This window comes from Schistocerca americana, chromosome 8, assembly GCF_021461395.2.
Source record: "Schistocerca americana isolate TAMUIC-IGC-003095 chromosome 8, iqSchAmer2.1, whole genome shotgun sequence".
Lineage (NCBI taxonomy): Eukaryota > Metazoa > Arthropoda > Insecta > Orthoptera > Acrididae > Schistocerca > Schistocerca americana.
The window spans coordinates 278,999,191-279,018,237 of NC_060126.1; the positions used below are offsets into that span (position 1 = coordinate 278,999,191).

Here is a 19,047-nt window from a genome sequence, read left to right on the forward strand (position 1 = left end):
GTTTTTGCTACATTTTTGTCGCTGTTGAACTCACTTCGAAATTTGTTACGTTCACTCCGTTACGCAAAGCTACTGCTAAATCTGTTTCGAATGCATTTGTAAAACATTTTTTATTCAATGTAGGGCATGTATTGAAAGTAATTTCCGACAATGGATCACAGTTTCGATCTGCTATATGGACACGTATGTTACGAGCTAGAAATATTTCTCCGATCTGTATATCCATTTACCATGCTTCTTCGAACCCTTGTGAACGACTAATGAAAGAAATTGGTAAACTGTGTAGAATATACTGCCATAAAAAACATATTGATTGGGATACACACATACTGTCATTCCAGGATGTAATTAACTCCATACCAAATGAATCTACTATGCTATCTCCGACTCTTATAATGAAAAATGTTGAACCACCTAACAAAATTAAAGAATTAGTATCCTTTTCTACATCTCGTCGACTACGACACCATGAAATAATTGACATTGCGCTGAACAACATCAAACGTGCCGCAGAGCGCCGGAGAAGACAGCAAAAACAGGTTTGTACACGCCGTGACGCATTGGACAGAAGATATTAGTACGTACACACTATCTATCCAACAGAGGAAAGAATAGATGTAGTAAATTTGAGCTTCTATATGCAGGTCCATATCGAATTCGCATTATTCCCCACCCCAATGTAGTACACGTCGAAACTCTTAGAACCAGAAAAAGCAAAGGCAATCACCATGTCTCCAATATTAAACCCTTTATTGAATGAACATACTTTATGATTTATCACACTGTAATGCCATTTCCTGATTTTTATATCACCACTTATGCAATTATATTTATGTGATTACTTACTGATGATTATCGTATTTTTTCTTGGCAAGTGCCCGGCAAGGTAAGGTTAGCAGGTCGCTTTTCTTGTAGTTACACATAAGACCATGCACATTTTTCCAGATAAACTTACATATTTTATGACCAATTAACCGTGCACATTTTCCGTTTTTCATGTATGTATGATTGTTTTCCTGTTTGTTTGTATGCACTATGAAATGTTTCAGATGTAACAAACACAAGTTGACTTTGACATTTTGTCTTATCATATCCCAACATCGTGACTATTTTAAATTTTTTGACATTAATCATTGTTCATCATTTTCGGAAAGCAATAACGTGTATATGAAATAAATTAAACAAACCACAGTGGACTACTATGAAATGGGAATTTCACCTTCGGAATGAACGAAAGAAGATGCAATACCTCGTCATGAAGAGTAAATGGATCAGAATTAACAAGCATTAACAAGAATATACTATACACATCGTATGATAGCAGTCTTAACTAATTTTTTCTTTCAGAATATGAGGCGATTGATGCAGGCTGTCAGACAGAACTACACATCTTAGTTTTAGTGATGAAATATGCTAGAAATAAGAAACTCTGTACTATGAATAGTTATATGAAGAAAATGGTAATATGAATAATGGATAATGAAGTGCCTTTTTGCAGATGATAATGAATGGTGATGAATAGTTATATGAAGAATATGCTTGTATGAATAATGAAGTTTTTCTTTGCAGGTGATGATAGTAATGAAGTTATGGTAATATGAATAATGAAGTTTTTCTTTGCAGATGAGAATATGATGAAGTTTATATATTTACTGTTAGTTAAGAGATGCTATGTAGTTATTTAAGTATTTGTTGCAGTTCTTTTTGACAGTATGTCTTATATCGCATGGTATAATGATTGAATGTTTTGGAAAGGACAGCTAGAGTACATACATATTGAGTACACTTTTCATTACCTGTTAATTCGAAGTTCACTACTTTTCAGCATAATATACGTTTCTTCTTTCAGCTTAATAATCCATTTTTTCTAGGAGAAGCTATTCATGAAATTAATGTGCTATAAGCAGTTAGTCACTAAACCTGTTCTAGTACTTGCATTTTTTTTACCCATTTGTGTGTGTCATTCATGAATGTGATCACATATACTCTTCTTGTTTCATAACCTTGCTACAGCTGACTCATGACGAATGACGTTACCTATCCTCATTTGTAGCAATAAGTCAGAAGCAAATATTTTCATGCGCCAGCAATTAATTATCGATCCCAACGCAATGCATTGCTAGCACACAAAAAAAATGTATTACCAGTCCCAAATAATGCTATCAGTTTAAGAGAGTTCTGAGTAATACTGAATGATGTTTTCTAACCACAGACCTTGAGTAATAGTTACAGTGTGTTACATTTTAAATATGTCCTATGTCACTTGAATGATGAGTTCTGAGTAATAGTGAATGATGGTTTGTAATAATGCATACATGCTATGCCAATAATTTCCGTAAATAATATTTTGTTATACTATAAATGCTATGCCAATAATTAACTCTCATTTTGAATGATGACTTCTGATGGTTTGTCACTGGCCAAAGAGAGCCAATAATTATTTTAAATATGTCATATGTCACTTGAATGATGAAAAATGTTTTGTAATATTCAATACTTGCCATATTCTTAGTCACTGGCCAAAGAGTGCCAATAATTATTTTAAATATGTCGTATGTCACTTGAATAATGAAAAATGTTTTGTAATATTCAATACTTGCTATATGTATAGTCACTGGCCAAAGAGTGCCAATAATTATTTTAAATATGTCGTATATCACTTGAATAATGAAAAATGTTTTGTAATATTCAATACTTGCTATATGTTTAGTCACTGGCCAAAGAGTGCCAATAATTATTTTAAATATGTCATATGTCACTTGAATGATGAAAAATGTTTTGTAATATTCAATACTTGCTATATGTTTAGTCACTGGCCAAAGAGTGCCAATAATTATTGTAAATATGTCATATGTCACTTGAATGATGAAAAATGTTTTGTAATATTCAATACTTGCTATACGTTTAGTAACTGGCCAATGAGTGCCAATGATTACTATAACTAGGTGAATTATGTTAATACTATGCCATTCATTAGCTCCTGTTTTGAGTGATGACTTCTGATGGTTTGTAACTGGCGAATGAGTGCCAATGATTACTATACTAGATGAATTATATGCCATTAATGATGTATAAAAAATGGTTTGTAACTGGCCAATGAGTGCCAATGTTCACTGTAATCAGATGATTTATGACCATTGTTCTGTAATACTTCATACATTGAAAGAAGAATGAATCTGTAATACTTCATACATCCCCCCCCCCCCCCCCCCCACGAACCATGGCCCTTGCCGTTGGTGGGGAGGCTTGCGTGCCTCAGCGATACAGATAGCCATACCGTAGGTGCAACCACAATGGAGGGGTATCTGTTGAGAGGCCAGACAAACGTGTGGTTGCTGTAGAGGGGCAGCAGCCTTTTCAGTAGTTGCAAGGGCAACAGTCTGGATGATTGACTGATCTGTCCTTGTAACAATAACCAAAACGGCCTTGCTGTGCTGGTACTGCGAACGGCTGAAAGCAAGGGGAAACTACAGCCATAATTTTTCCCGAGGGCATGCAGCTTTACTGTATGATTAAATGATGATGGCGTCCTCTTGGCTAAAATATTCCGGAGGTAAAATAGTCCCCCATTCGGATCTCCGGGTGGGGACTACTCAAGAGGATGTCGTTATCAGGAGAAAGAAAACTGGTGTTCTACGGATCGGAGCGTGGAATGTCAGATCCCTTAATCGGGCAGTTAGGTTAGAAAATTTAAAAAGGAAAATGGATAGGTGGAAGTTAGATATAGTGGGAATTAGTGAAGTTCGGTGGCAGGAGGAACAAGACTTCTGATCAGGTGACTACAGGGTTATAAACAGAAAATCAAATAGGGGTAATGCAGGAGTAGGTTTAATAATGAATAGGAAAATAGGAATGCAGGTAAGCTACTACAAACAGCATAGTGAACGCATTATTGTGGCCAAGATAGATACGAAGCCCACACCTACTACAGTAGTACAAGTTTATATGCCAACTAGCTCTGCAGATGACGAAGAAATTGAAGAAATGTATGATGAAATAAAAGAAATTATTCAGATTGTGAAGGGAGACGAAAATTTAATAGTCATGGGTGACTGGAATTCGAGTGCAGGAAAAGGGAGAGAAGGAAACATAATAGGTGAATATGGATTGGGGCTAAGAAATGAAAGAGGAAGCCGCCTGGTAGAATTTTGCACAGAGCACAACATAATCATAGCTAACACTTGGTTTAAGAATCATGAAAGAAGGTTGTATACATGGAAGATCCCTGGAGATACTGAAAGGTATCAGATAGATTATATAATGGTACGACAGAGATTTAGGAACCAGGTTTTAAATTGTAAGACATTTCCAGGGGCAGATGTGGACTCTGGCCACAATTTATTGGTTATGACCTGTAGATTAAAACTGAAGAAACTGCAAAAAGGTGGGAATTTAAGGAGATGGGACCTGGATAAACTGAAAGAACCAGAGGTTGTACAGAGTTTCAGGGAGAGCATAAGGGAACAATTGACAGGAATGGGGGAAAGAAATACAGTAGAAGAAGAATGGGTAGCTTTCAGGGATGAAGTAGCGAAGGCAGCAGAGGATCAAGTAGGTAAAAAGACGAGGGCTAGTAGAAATCCTTGGGTAACAGAAGAAATATTGAATTTAATTGATGAAAGGAGAAAATATAAAAATACAGTAAATGAAGCAGGCAAAAAGGAATACAAACGTCTCAAAAATGAGATCGACAGGAAGTGCAAAATGGCTAAGCAGGGATGGCTAGAGGACAAATGTAAGGATGTAGAGGCCTATCTCACTAGGGGTAAGATAGATACTGCCTGCAGGAAAATTAAAGAGATCTTTGGAGATATGAGAACGACTTGTATGAATATCAAGAGCTCAGATGGAAACCCAGTTCTAAGCAAAGAAGGGAAAGCAGAAAGGTGGAAGGAGTATATAGAGGGTCTATACAAGGGCGATGTACTTGAGGACAATATTATGGAAATGGAAGAGGATGTAGATGAAGATGAAATGGGAGATATGACACTGCGTGAAGAGTTTGACAGAGCACTGAAAGACCTGAGTCGAAACAAGGCCCCTGGAGTAGACAACATTCCATTGGAACTACTGACGGCCTTGGGAAAGCCAGTCCTGACAAAACTCTACCATCTGGTGAGCAAGATGTATGAAACAGGCGAAATACCCTCAGACTTCAAGGAGAATATAATAATTCCAATCCCAAAGAAAGAAGGTGTTGACAGATGTGAAAATTACCGAACTATCAGTTTAATAAGTCACAGCTGCAAAATACTAACACGAATTCTTTACAGACGAATGGAAAAACTAGTAGAAGCCAACCTCGGGGACCATCAGTTTGGATTCCATAGAAACACTGGAACACGTGAGGCAGTACTGACCTTACGACTTATCTTAGAAGAAAGATTAAGGAAAGGCAAACCTACGTTTCTAGCATTTGTAGACTTAGGGAAAGCTTTTGACAATGTTGACTGGAATACTCTCTTTCAAATTCTAAAGATGGCAGGGGTAAAATACAGGGAGCGAATGGCTATTTACAATTTGTACAGAAACCAGATGGCAGTTATAAGAGTCGAGGGACATGAAAGAGAAGCAGTGGTTGGGAAGGGAGTAAGACAGGGTTGTAGCCTCTCCCCGATGTTGTTCAATCTGTATATTGAGCAAGCAGTAAAGGAAACAAAAGAAAAATTCGGAGTAGGTATTAAAATTCATGGAGAAGAAATAAAAACTTTGAGGTTCGCCGATTACATTGTAATTCTGTCAGAGACAGCAAAGGACTTGGAAGAGCATTTGAATGGAATGGACAGTGCCTTGAAAGGAGGATATGAGATGAACATCAACAAAAGCAAAACAAGGATAATGGAATGTAGTCTAATTAAGTCGGGTGATGCTGAGGGAATTAGATTAGGAAATGAGACACTTAAAGTAGTAAAGGAGTTTTGCTATTTGGGGAGCAAAATAACTGATGATGGTCGAAGTAGAGAGGATATAAAATGTAGACTGGCAATGGCAAGGAAAGCGTTTCTGAAGAAGAGAAATTTGTTAACATCGAGTATAGATTTAAGTGTCAGGAAGTCATTTCTGAAAGTATTTGTATGGAGTGTAGCCATGTATGGAAGTGAAACATGGACGATAAATAGTTTGGACAAGAAGAGAATAGAAGCTTTCGAAATGTGGTGCTACAGAAGAATGCTGAAGATTAGATGGGTAAATCACATAACTAACGAGGAAGTATTGAATAGAATTGGGGAGAAGAGAAGTTTGTGGCACAACTTGACCAGAAGAAGGGATCCGTTGGTAGGACATGTTCTGAGGCATCAAGGGATCACCAATTTAGTATTGGAGGGCAGCGTGGAGGGTAAAAATCGTAGAGGGAGACCAAGAGACGAATACATTAAGCAGATTCACAAGGATGTCGGTTGCAGCAGGTACTGGGAGATGAAAAAGCTTGCACAGGATAGAGTAGCATGGAGAGCTGCATCAAACCAGTGTCAGGACTGAAGACCACAACAACAACAACAACTTCATACATAGTACAGAAGTGTTCAGTAACTAGGCAATGAGTGCCAACAATTAGTCAAATCGGTTGATAGACTAGTGTAATTCTCAATGATGACTAGCATGAGACTTTCTGACCTAATTACCAGAAATTACTGCAATATACGTTTGTCCTGTCTATCCTTATGATCATGGAGCAATATATTTGGTTTCTGCACTAATTCTACGTTGGTGAATGAGTGTGGTGTTGACACATCATGGTATCCACCACCTTGAACAATGGAGATCTTATTATGGTTCACTGTTTGGTGTACCTAATGTACTACCAAAATGATAACATGGAATATTACAACGACATTTCAGTGTCTTGGCTACACTGATTAATACTTCAGTGAAGAGAACTTCAGATTGTCTCACTTGGTGTTGTGCTTCTGTAGAAAGATATGGACTTTCAGTGCAGCTACGTGAAACCTAATGTGCTACAACCATGATGCAATCCTTCCCTTTCCTATTCTAGTTCTAGTAAAATGGTAAAAAAAAAAAAATACTACAGTGTGTATGCACTTTATGTCATTTGTTAATATGTTTTGTACTCATTGCGTATACATTTTGTCATTGCTTGATATGTTCTGTACTCAGTGCATGTGCACTCTATTTCATTTCATGTTATGCACTTATATATATGTATATACTCTGTGACTGTAAACTTAATTAATTAAGAAAAATTGCATATATATTTTGTGATTTTTTGATGTGTTCTGTGGTCAGTGCATGTGGACTCTATTTCGTTTCATGTTCTGTACTTACATGTATATATATACTCTGTGACTGTCAACTTAGTAAATTAAGTAGATTTTAGAAAAATTTGTTGTTCATGGCAAGTCCAATTGACTCACCATCGCTGCCAAATTTTTGCCCCCCCCCCCCCTAGTGGAGGGTTATGTAAGAGGTATGTGCTGCCTGCGATATGTAAGCTATAAGAGAATCTGAGACCAAAGAGCAGTGTTGACTGCAGTACGAACTGTGTAGCAGTTGCAGTAAGTTGTTGCTAGCGAGCAGTCGCCTGTCTGCTCTGGTCTGGTGAATCATGTTGGCTGGCCCAGTCGCGGTGCAGCGATGCCGGAGCCTGAGTATTATGTATAAGGTAAAAAAGCAGCCTCGCGCATATCTAGTAATGTTATGTAAAGTCCCATGTAAATCTTTTAAAAATGTCGTAATAATAATCTTCGTGATATAAAGTAATTTCTAAAAAACATTCATTTCAATTTAAAGAATTTACTAATTTCTTCAATCCATGATCATTCCTATTGCTGCAAAAGAAAAATCAGTTGCTTCCTTTCATAAATGACAAATCTATCGGCCAGCATTGCGCAGAGCTGTGTCGGAAATTTTTTTACATAAGAGCAGATATATTTGCCGTTTTTATTGAGGTAAGAATGTTTCCTTTTTTTATTCGGAATGATCTTACAGGGCCATGACGCAGGGCTTCTGTCGTCCAAATTCTACCAGGTTACTGAATTTATTTTTTATTACGAGATTTAGGAATTTTTCTGTTTCGAGCTTTCATTAAATGGGAACCAATTTTGTTCTGAGCTTACACTAAAATTGGAATCATTAACCAAATAATATTAAATATTTTTGTGGTGAGGTTACACTTAATGTGAATATTATTTATGTTAACATTTGCTGTTGAGAGGTTGCAGTGAACTATTTTGCGTGGGGTTACATTTGGCTCACAATCATTATCCATAATAAATATATAAATTATTTTGTCAGGAGGTTACAATGAAGACAGTATTCTGTTCTTTCGAGAACAGTTACTGTCTTCATATATACAGTTAAAGGCTACCCAGCCATTGACCTTCGTCTGTGAGAATGCGCACAGGTTGCTCAAACTCTTACGGGAATCGCCAAAGCGTGTGCGAGTAATGAGTGAATGGGCAAATGGCTATAAGGTACATTACATATGTATAATTGTGGACAGTTGGGAATGTGAGTCTCACGGAAAGCGTGCAAGGGATAAGTCCCTGCAATCGCGCTATTCATCTGTGTCCTCGGTGGCTCAGATGGATAGACCGTCTGCCATGTGAGCAGGAGATCCCGGGTTCGAGTCCCGTTCGGGGCACACATTTTCAGCTGTCCACATCGAGGTATATCAACAACACCTGTCGGCAGCTGAGGGTTTCAGTTAGTCATCATTTACATAAGACACAGATCTGCCATTCTTGCACCGGTGCCTGTCGGAGTTTGTGAAGTGTCGTAGGGGTTTGAAGACGTGCAGCGATATGTTGACCAAGAGCATCCCAGACGTGGTCGATGGAGCTTAGGTCTGGAGAACAGGCAGGCTAGTCCATTCGCCTAATATCTTCTGTTTCAAGGTACACCTTCTCGATGGCAGCTCGGTGGGGCCGTGTGTTATCATCCATCAGAAGGAAGGTAGGACCCACTGCACCCCTAAAAAGGCGGACTTACTGGTGCAAAATGACGCCCCGATACACCTGACCTGTTACAGTTCGCCTGTCAAAGACATGCAAAGGTGTACGTGCACCAATAATAATAACCCCCCCCCCCCCCCCGCTACACCATTAAACCACGACTTCCATACAGGTCCCTTTCAAGGACAATAAGGGGTTGGTATCTGGTTCCTGGATCACGCCAGTTGAAAATCCGGCGAGAATCACTGTTCAGACTATACTTGGATCCGTCCGTGAACATAACATGGGACAACTGTTCCAATGACCATGTACTGCGTTGTTGACACCAGGCTTTACGGGCTCTCCTGTGACCAGGGGTCAGTGGAATGCATCTTGCAGGTCTCCAGGTGAATAAACCATGTCTTTTCAGTCGTCTGTAGACTGTGTGTCTGGAGACAACTGTTCCAGTGGCTGCGGTAATGTCGAGAGCGAGGCTATCTTCAGATCTCCGTGGCCGTCTGCACGCTTACTCGCTGCTTCGTACTCTGACATGTATGAACACACCTCTGCGTATGTGGACTGCTACCAGCGCCGACGTGCGACGACCGCAGGACAAATGCACCGCATGGTCATACCCCGAACTGATTTAAACCCGCAAACCGCCCACCAGAGCGTTGATTCACCATTTATCAGCATTATCCTTAATTTATGAGCATGAGTGTACATATGGCCCCTAAAGGGCAGTACTTGAATGTGCTGGGTGAAATTGAGATTTACGCACACTGGCTAAAACCTCAGGAGAATGGAACGAATAGCGTGATTTCGCACGTAGTAATTATTATGAATTTTTAAAAATGTGTTGTAACCTGTACCAGGTCATCGCATTGGGATGGGACGCCCTACAACGTGTCTGCTGCGGTAGCCAGCCGCGCAGTTCAGCGTCGAGTTTGACACAACGGAGAAAACCTCTGTATAACGCTGCTCTCCGTCTGGTACTTCTTCAGCTCCATCTACATTCGTCTAATGGAAGGAAGAAAGGCAAATTTTTAAAAGCTTTTTAAGATTTTTTCCCCTTTCATAATAATATATACGTTTCTAAACCTAGGAAATCCTCATTAACGTTTCATAATGCTTTGACATATATTATGTATCACTTACTTAAGTAGTACGTATTGAGTGCTTGTTTAACACTACAGATGTTTCACATCGATCAAATTTTTCTGATATTGTAATATGAAGTGACAGCATGGAAGTATAGCTTTAGTATGCAACAGTGATAGTTCCCTTAAGACTGATTAATATGTAGAGGTATTGCATGTCATTCAACTTCTGTCTTGTAAGTGGATGGATTTAGGTTTATAATATTGTAAACACAGGACTGGAGGTTGCTATTTCTTCTTCTTCCTGGGGACAGGTACCTCAATTTCACAGTCCTAGGGATTGTGCCGCTCCTTCCGCATTTGCACACCACTGAATTACACAACTTTAATATTTTTCTGACACTTTTCCTTCAGCGTTGTTATTTGGTTCTCCTAATCGTCGGCAAGAAATTTAATGGTGCTGATAAGAAGCCGTCGTGCCTGCCTCTAAAGGTATTTTCCTCGATCACATTCTGCGTTTGCACTGCGATGCAGCCACGCTCAACTATTATTTTTTCAAAAGAATTTCATTCATGCTATTAAGGCGCGGACTGTTGGCACGGAGCAGTTTCATGTATGCTGATTATTTGTAAAAAAGTAAATAAATATGTACTTTACTAACACATACACACACACAGACATCGTGCGATAGTAAGAAGCTTGCGCTGAAAAATTCGATTTTTTTTCCCTGTGCCATTGTCTTCGACTTACAGTATCACTTACCACTAACTTCACAGTTGAGTTGAATTTAAAAATTGTTGTCAGAGCTTAGAATGTGACGCCTCCACATCTGATTAATATCTAGGTGCTAAGAGTGCGTGCTGAAACGTGTGGAAAGGATCGCAAAATTTTATTGGCTAACCAAGCTGTTTCTCAACAAAATATTAGCCGCTCGCTCAAAGTCTTTATCTAACGACGCCTGCATGAAAGAAACTGCAGTAAGTGTACCAACATCCAAATGTGGAACTGATCGTTGCAAGCCTGTCACAGATTGTAATTTGTCACATACAATCAAAGCAGTAAACACCTTGTTACAGTAAAGTGATAAATTCGCAGCATCTACTTGGAGAGTACGGGTAAGCGGAACACATGTTGCACTTTTCTCTCGGAGATATCAGTCTCACTCATCAGGAGAGTGTTATTACAGTTTGGAAGGATTTAGGAGGATCCCATGACAAGTTAAGGCTTTGGCTCAGTCAGGGAAGCAGGCTCAGCTCGAGAAATTGGCAGAGATGTGCCAGCAGAAGGGAGACATCCGGGTTATTAGTCCAGTTATGAAATTATAATATCTAAAATCTTTCAGTGGAAGACCACTGTCGAGGCTTTCATGGTCTGCTAAGCAGAGTTTACACAAGAAAGAATTTCAACCTTTTCTTGGCATGTTCGAGTGGAAAAGCAGCCACATGAGCTACAGTGACATTCTGCAAGCAGAAAATAAAGGTAGTAAGACAATACTCGAATTTATTAGTACAATATACAAAACATTAGCACCTTTTTACAGGAAAACGCGCACGATTTCCTTTCGATCTCTGGTGAATTAAGCTTCATTTACAAATATATGAAGAAAAAAACAGGAAAATCACAGCAGTCAATTCGAATTCATTTTTAAAATGTAACTATTGATTGACAACGGCCTTGCCGCAGTGGTAGCACCAGTTCGCGTTAGATCACCGAAGTTATGCGCTGTAGGGCTTGGCTAGCATTTGGATGGGTCACTGCCCGGGTCTGCCGAGTGCTGTTGGCGAGTGGGGTGCACTCAGCCCTTGTGGGCCCAATTAAGGAGCTACTTGCTTGAGAATTAGCGGCACCGGTCACTAAAACTGACAACGGCTGGGTGATCGCAGTGCTGACCACATGCCCCTCTGGTGATGCCTTGGGTCTGAGGATGACACGGCGATCAGTCGGTACCATTGGGCCTTCAAGGCCTTTTCGGAAGGTGTTTGTTTGTAACTATTGATGTGTGAATTCTGTAGTTAAGATCAACTTCACAATTTTAAATGTAAAAGCTTCTGACTGTTCTGCGATATTTTATTTCCAGTTTGGACAGTCAGTCGTCGTAAATATGGTTAATGTATTAATAAAAACTGATGTAGCACATAAAAAACATTTCTATTTGTAATTATTTTAAGATTTTATCAGACATTGGTAGAATTCTGGCAGTGTTAATAAACGAATGGTTAAGCATTTACATGTTGGTATTACCATGTCCTTTATACTACACAGTTCGAAGAACAAAGGTAAGAAGATAAGAGTTTAACGTCCCGTCGACAGTGGGGTCATTAGAGACGGAGCACAAGCTCGGATTTCGAAAGGAGGGGAAGGAAATCGACAGATCCTTTTTCAATGGAAACACCCTGGTATTTACCTTAAGCGATTTAGGGAAACCACTAGATAGTTGGTCTGGTATTTGAACCATCGTCCTCCCGAATGCGAGTCCAGTGTGTTAACCAATGCGCCATCTCACCCGGTACAGTGCGAACTTTTCGATGAGATGTATAGCAATATCCAGCAACTGGAACACTTTGAATGTGTATATTACTCCAGACAAAAGTGACCAGTACCAATGGTGTCATCGAAGGATGAAAAACCCTACTCAAGAAAGAAAATTCCGTGAGTCGGCTTAATTCTAATTCACGCATGCACTACAAACAAAATACAAGACCACAATGAAGAAAGTTAATACACAAAGGATAAACACAATCCATACACGGTATCCCATTAAACCTGACCACCTCAAATGATTTTTTCGTCCATAAGAAAAATAAAGAATGTGTCAAACATTGAAACACGTATGTATTCAGTAGCAGCGATGGCGAGGCATGACAGAATCTCTGACCAGAGAGTTATTTATCGTGGCTAGTCTGCACTTGACCGCGCGTGAGGGCAGTTGATGTACGTAGCAAGTCGCGAGAGCATGTAGTTCAGTCTGTGCTAGTAGCGCGCGCGAGAGACAGTCGGAGTTGTGTGTGAGGAGTCGGCGGGCGTCGACATGGGTCTCTGGTCAAGGTTCGGGACGAAGTATATATTTTAAATAAGGTAATGAAGCAGCATTGCGCACATCTGATAATGTAATGTATGTTAACTGTAATTAATTTGTTCAAGAATTGCCCCAATAATAATTTTGTTCTCAAAGCAATCTTTTTAAGAAAATAATCATTATAATTGAAACAATATTTCCTTTGCTTTTCCTCCCAGAATCAATTTTATCAGGTTGATTATTGCACAGGGCCTAAGGTCAGCACAGATGACCTTATAAAATTTAGCAGATTGATCTTAATGTTAATTTTGTTGGGACTTAACATTTTTTTACATTTTTATTATCATTGAGTTTTATTACTGTGGGAAGCTAACACTTGGCACTATTTGCATTTTTTATTCAATTCATATCATTTAAAAATAATTACGGTGAGGTTACACTTACCACGATGAATATTCACATTTAAATAATTTAATCTTTCATTTTTGTGGGGAGGTTACAACATATCTTATTTGGCTACCAGAGGGACATTAACCATAATGATTTCCTTTGTTGTAAGTTTATCCGCTACGAAGATGTAAACAGCACCATCAATTTTTTAAATAACGTTGTATCTTTTTTTTTACAATCCACTTCGTCTCTTCAGTACCTGTTCAGAAACGTATCGCAATGCATCATTCACATAAGCATGACGTTACTAAGAATGTAACATAAAACTAACTTTGACTCTCCTGTACTAGGGCACAGTTTAAGCGCCCGAGGTATCGTAACTCGTCTCCTTACTGGAGTCGACAGTAAACAAGTTGAAACATTAGGAAAATGCTCACCAGTCAATCAGTGAACCGTCGTCAGCTGATAGTTTGTGCGAGAATAACGTACAGTGTAGGGTGGTGTACGAAAAGAAGCTAGAGGATTTAATTTAGGGTGATTTGCCAAGAAAAAAATTGTAATGTATCAAATTATATTTATAAGTCACATGAAGTCAGTACATCATAAAATAAAACTAATTAACTCGTATCAACTTTTAATAATAACATTAAATATACAACTTTCCAACGTAATAACGAATTGCTTAGAGCAATAAAACAAGTAGAAGAGCAAAAGCAATAAGGTAAACAGATGGAAGCTGTTACAGCCGCATGTATATAAAACGCTTTGTATTCCCATTTCTGGAACGCAGAAAGGAGATAATTAATTCAGCAGCTGAAATATATGAAGAGAGGGGAAAGCATACCATTTTGAATTTTCAGTATACAGTCTTCAGATATAAGAGACATTCAGGTGCCAAGTTACATTTTAACCCTTCATTACTTCCCCAATACCTAAAAACTTTGCGTATCACATTACTTAAAACATACTAAATATATGCAAACAATTTTTCTTTTTCCAGGAGTTAGGATTACTATTCACCCTTTAGAAGTGGTGAAGCTACGTGAACCTTACGAAGTAACACAACAGAAATATACAGCCGGAGAAAAAGTGGCTGTAACACTGGGCACAAGCACATTGTCCATATTTTGGGCCTCTGACGTGTATCATAAAGTGTCACATCACATCAGACGTCATGTCGCTGGAATGAATTGTACTACAGATCACTAAAATCTGTATAAGATCACAACGTCAACATTTGTCTCTCTAAAGGTGTCTTTCGATCCTAAGGGATGGGGACGGGAGATTTCTCACAAACCTGGGCATACAGGTAAGTTGTAGCAGAAAAGATCTGTGAATAACATTGGTCAATAATCTTGGGTGTACTTGCGTTACACTTCCTGATTATTTAATAGCTGCTAGAGAGAAGGCGAGTGCACTTGATGGTCTCAGTGGAGGTGACCGCTTCTGCGCTAGTGGAACTCCGGCACTAAGTGGTCAGCTTCGCTTCCGCCGCGGTAGTAATAATCGCCGTCGTCGTCGAGGTACCCTTGGAAGCCGTAGGGCCTGGGGTAGTAGGGCACCGCCGGAGATGGCCGGTAGGGCCTGCGAAAGGGCGACAGCCACCCTCCGGACCCTAGAAGAAGGATCGGCAGCGGTCTCACACCTGCACACAGGGCAACCATCACATCCTAATCACAATAGCAACAACGAGGAAAAGATTCTTACTGAAATCAAAGCATATACTTTACAACTTCATTTAATTTAGGAATGTCTGCCAGTGGATGGCGCATTGTTGGCAGTAGCACGTGGATTCATATTCTACAACTTTTGTAAAACATCAATATTTTGGAAAAACAGAGTCAATAGTTTTTGAATTTTACACCGTTCAGCCATGAATTACGAGTGACGAAACAATGAACTTACACTGCTTTCCTTTGGGCTTGTATCACAGTAGTACAAAATTACTGAAATAACATTTCCATCGTAAACTGTAATTGTTGTTATAAGAGAAGTAATGATCACACCGTCAACTGTGTGTCTGTTTCTATTTATTTAAATGCGACCGGTTTCGGTGGTCCACTCCACCGTCGCTAGGACCTTCAATTGCAAATAGTGGTTCAATGGCTCTGAGCACTGTGGGACTTAACATCTGTGGTCATCAGTCCCCTAGAACTTAGAACTACTTAAACCTAACTAACCTAAGGACATCACACACATCTATGCCCGAGGCAGGATTCGAACCTGCGACCGCAGCAGTCGCGCGGTTCCGGACTGAGAGCCTAGAACCGCTAGACCACCGCGGCCGGCCGCAAATAGTGGTATTATAGCGAGCTGTGACAGTGGTCCTGTAACCAACTGTACACAATGCCATAAAAGGGAGTACAAATCGGTGTCCTCAGATTTTCTCATGCGCGATGTCACCAGTACAGCGCCGATTGTTATTCCCTTTTATGGCATTGTGTACAGTTGGTTACAGGACCACTGTACGCCAATTAAAGGGCCTGATGATCCTGGAATGTATCACCGAAACCGGCCGCAATTTCATAAATAGATACAGACACACGGCTGACCGTAGTATAACTACTTCCCCTACAGATATTGTGATCTGGTATCTTATTTTGTACAAACTTCAATGTGTGAGTTGTTTTTTGTCTCTTCTAGCAAATACGTCACATAAGTTACTAGGTGATGTTTTCATCACTATCGTGGCCTGTAGCGCTAAATGGACTACGCTTGTCAGTGCCGACTAAACGTTTTGCATCCACGCGCCCTCACTTCAACACCTGACCTGCTGCCCAGTGGAAAATATGTATTCATAGCTTGCTTTTGCAACATGTATTTTGAGGTACTAACTAACCTAAAAACGTACTACTCCTAACAGCTATAATTATTAGTCTGCAAATGACGTAAATACTGATGTAATGTTGTTCACTACACTGTCCTCAGTCACTAATAAAAATATCTGTGCCGTAGCCGAACTATTCGACTTGAGAGATTCAGAAGCTGTATTGATATTTAAGATAACTCTCACTTATTGTTTTTGCCTCAGTTGCTCTGTACTCTGATACGTAGTTCTGTGTACACAAAACGGGTTGTTGACGCAACAGCTTAGTTCTGAAGCTTATCCATAGTGATCGAAACGTGTAGCCTAATTAAAAATATGCAAATGAGACGGAACAGTAAATGAGAATAATCTTAAAAATATCTGGACTTAAACCTGTAACACCCTATATATTCATCAACTGTTGTCCCCTTATCCAATTGAGTTGAGGATGGATGTACGAAAAAATTGGTGTTTGTTGTGCAGTATTGGACAAATTCGGCTGTTTGCTATTTTCAAGTGGTATCTGACATACATGAGGACAAGGCACCAAATGGTCCAGCTGCCTAAATATATAAAAAAAAATTTACCTGGCATCAAAAAGTAAATATTTTTACGAAATAAAATTCAGATGGCCAGTTGCTCCGTAAAAAGATTAAATGTCGATTTATTGATTGTTTGAAATATTTACACAGAGAATATGAAGTGTAGAGTTTGTGCAGACTGCCAGGAATGAGGATGTGATAGGATATGTAAGTTTTGGAGTGGTGTGTGTTACGAGTTTCATGTAGGTTGATGCTTATATATATATATATATATATATATATATATATATATATATATATATATATATATATACTAAACGAAGAAAATATGCCTAAATCGAAACAAATTAATTCAAAATAACCAAAACGATACACAACCTAATTTCTCAAAAAAATTTTAAATAATATAATTGCCTGATTTTTCGGGTAACTGAAGGAAGTTTCCGAACCAAGCCTTAGGCTATGTGTGGAGGTGAGTGGCGAGGATAGGAGGGTGGGGAAGCAGATTTTACTATATCTGCCGGTGCAGGTATATATCTGGGCAGGTTTCATCGTCAGGTGAGGGGAGGTGGAAAAAATTCGTTCGGAGAGGGTGAAGAGAGTGTGTAGATGCAGTGTTGGGGGAATTTGTTGATACAGATGCTGCAGAGTATCAGGATCAGAGAGCTGGAGAGAAACTATAGGGGGTTTGTGTCAAGTTTGCAGGTGATGTCGGATATTCATAGGTGTTTAATATAGAAGCGAAGGGTGGAGAATTTATATAAGTTGACAGATGATTCTTGCAGGACAGGGTAAGCGAATCAGAAAAGCTAAGCGAAGTGCATACCATTGTATTATCTATGTTGATAGAATTTTGGAGAGCTGGAAATTAATGCTACATTCGCTAAGTACAGGGTGGAGCTGGTGATGTGCAGTTCCTATGTTCGTCCGATTAGTGGTTCTAGTAGTTTTAATTTATTGTGGTCTTTCTGTTGTATGGTTAGTAGATGGGGTTTCCCTGTTATTTGGTGACCATGCGTTAGTACGTGGTATTTTAGTCTGTTAGTTAACTGAATAGGACAGTTGTAAATTCTAGGTTAAAAGAAGCAGGGGCAGAAGCTACATGTGGTTGGCCCTTTAATTGTTGCCTGGGTTTCGTAAGGTTTTGTTTTGAGGACACGCTTGTTGCAAAAGCACATGAATTAACTGAGACGGATCTGGAAGGATGGATTGGATTTCTGGAAGGTAGGGTAGGTGACGATATGTCATCGTCTTATTGGAGGAGATATACAAGAACTGGCTTAGGCAGGCGAACATGGAGGAGTGGAGAGCAGAGAGGTCCTTGGGGCTGACCTGAAGTGGGATGGAGTTGGCGTTGTTAATGGTGAAATAGTCCTATGTACAATTAATATAAAAACAGTTTGGAAGGAGTAACAGAAACGAGAACACTATCTAGTGCGGATCAACTGTGATAAAATGAATTCTCTTGCTAACGCCCATCGTCTAAGAGGTAAATTCATCAGCAAATGATTGCACGTAGAAACTTTGTTCTCGTACGCATCAACAGAAGGGCCGCATACTAGCATGTGGAAAAAATCTCGTTTCGATGTTTTGAACTGTTCACGAAATAAAGGGATTTTACGCTACTCACTCCGGTAGGATTAAGATGCACGATGAAGGCCATGTTGCTACATTTTATAATACGACGCGGTCTAACCAAGAAGAAATTCATGACGGAAAATGTAAGACCACTAGAGAAGTCTTCTCCATGCTCTCACACATTGGTCGCTACTATAACTTACCGCCGCCGCCGAAGAGCCCCTCTAGGATGCCACCGAAGAGACCGGGTCTGCCGCTCCCGAAGAGCCCTCCTCCTCCGCCAGCGCCTCCAAGCAGCCCTTCGCCGAACAGGGCGTTCCCCAGGAGGCCGAAAGTCCGTCCCCTGCGCGGCCCTGTCGTTGCGTCGTCTTCGTCATCCTGACCCATCCCTCCCGCGCATGCGTGCTGGGCCAGGGCGGACAGCAGGAACACCAGCGCCATCACAGCGGTTGCTCTCGACATCTGTGGCAAACACACACTTGTATCAGGATAAAGCTATCCGTGCGAACTAGCTTGCCTGGGAAACGAGGTATTTTTTTTCTCCCTCTTTGAAAACCAGTACAGAAGACAACCAGAACTTGGTTGCTCAAATTACGTCCAAATCTACCTGGAAGTCTCCAATCCACTGCAAGGAACAGAATATACTTTTTACTGTCCTTTAACAAACACTTGGAGGAATGCTATACCTAATGGAGCGTCTGATTACATTGCTGAAATATTAGCA

At 39.8% G+C, this 19,047-nt stretch overlaps 1 protein-coding gene across 1 annotated transcript; it reads right to left on the reverse strand.

The window, feature by feature from the left end:
* Nucleotides 1-14,848: 14,848 nt before the first annotated feature.
* Nucleotides 14,849-18,764, reverse strand: LOC124545765 (pupal cuticle protein Edg-91-like). Its single transcript, XM_047124710.1, has 2 exons — nucleotides 18,527-18,764; nucleotides 14,849-15,042 (listed from the first exon to the last, which is right to left on the reverse strand). Exons 1-2 carry the CDS (start codon nucleotides 18,762-18,764, stop codon nucleotides 14,849-14,851), a joined length of 432 nt encoding a protein of 143 aa, XP_046980666.1.
* Between the last annotated feature and the right edge of the window lie 283 nt (nucleotides 18,765-19,047).

Excerpts from the sequence above, each read along its gene's own strand:
- LOC124545765 (XM_047124710.1), bottom strand. The coding sequence starts at position 18,764 with ATGGCGCTGGTGTTCCTGCTGTCCGCCCTGGCCCAGCACGCATGCGCG. Across the intron at positions 15,043-18,526 it reads GGGGCTCTTCGGCGGCGGCG|GTGTGAGACCGCTGCCGATC; the intron begins GTAAGTTATAGT and ends CCCTGTGTGCAG.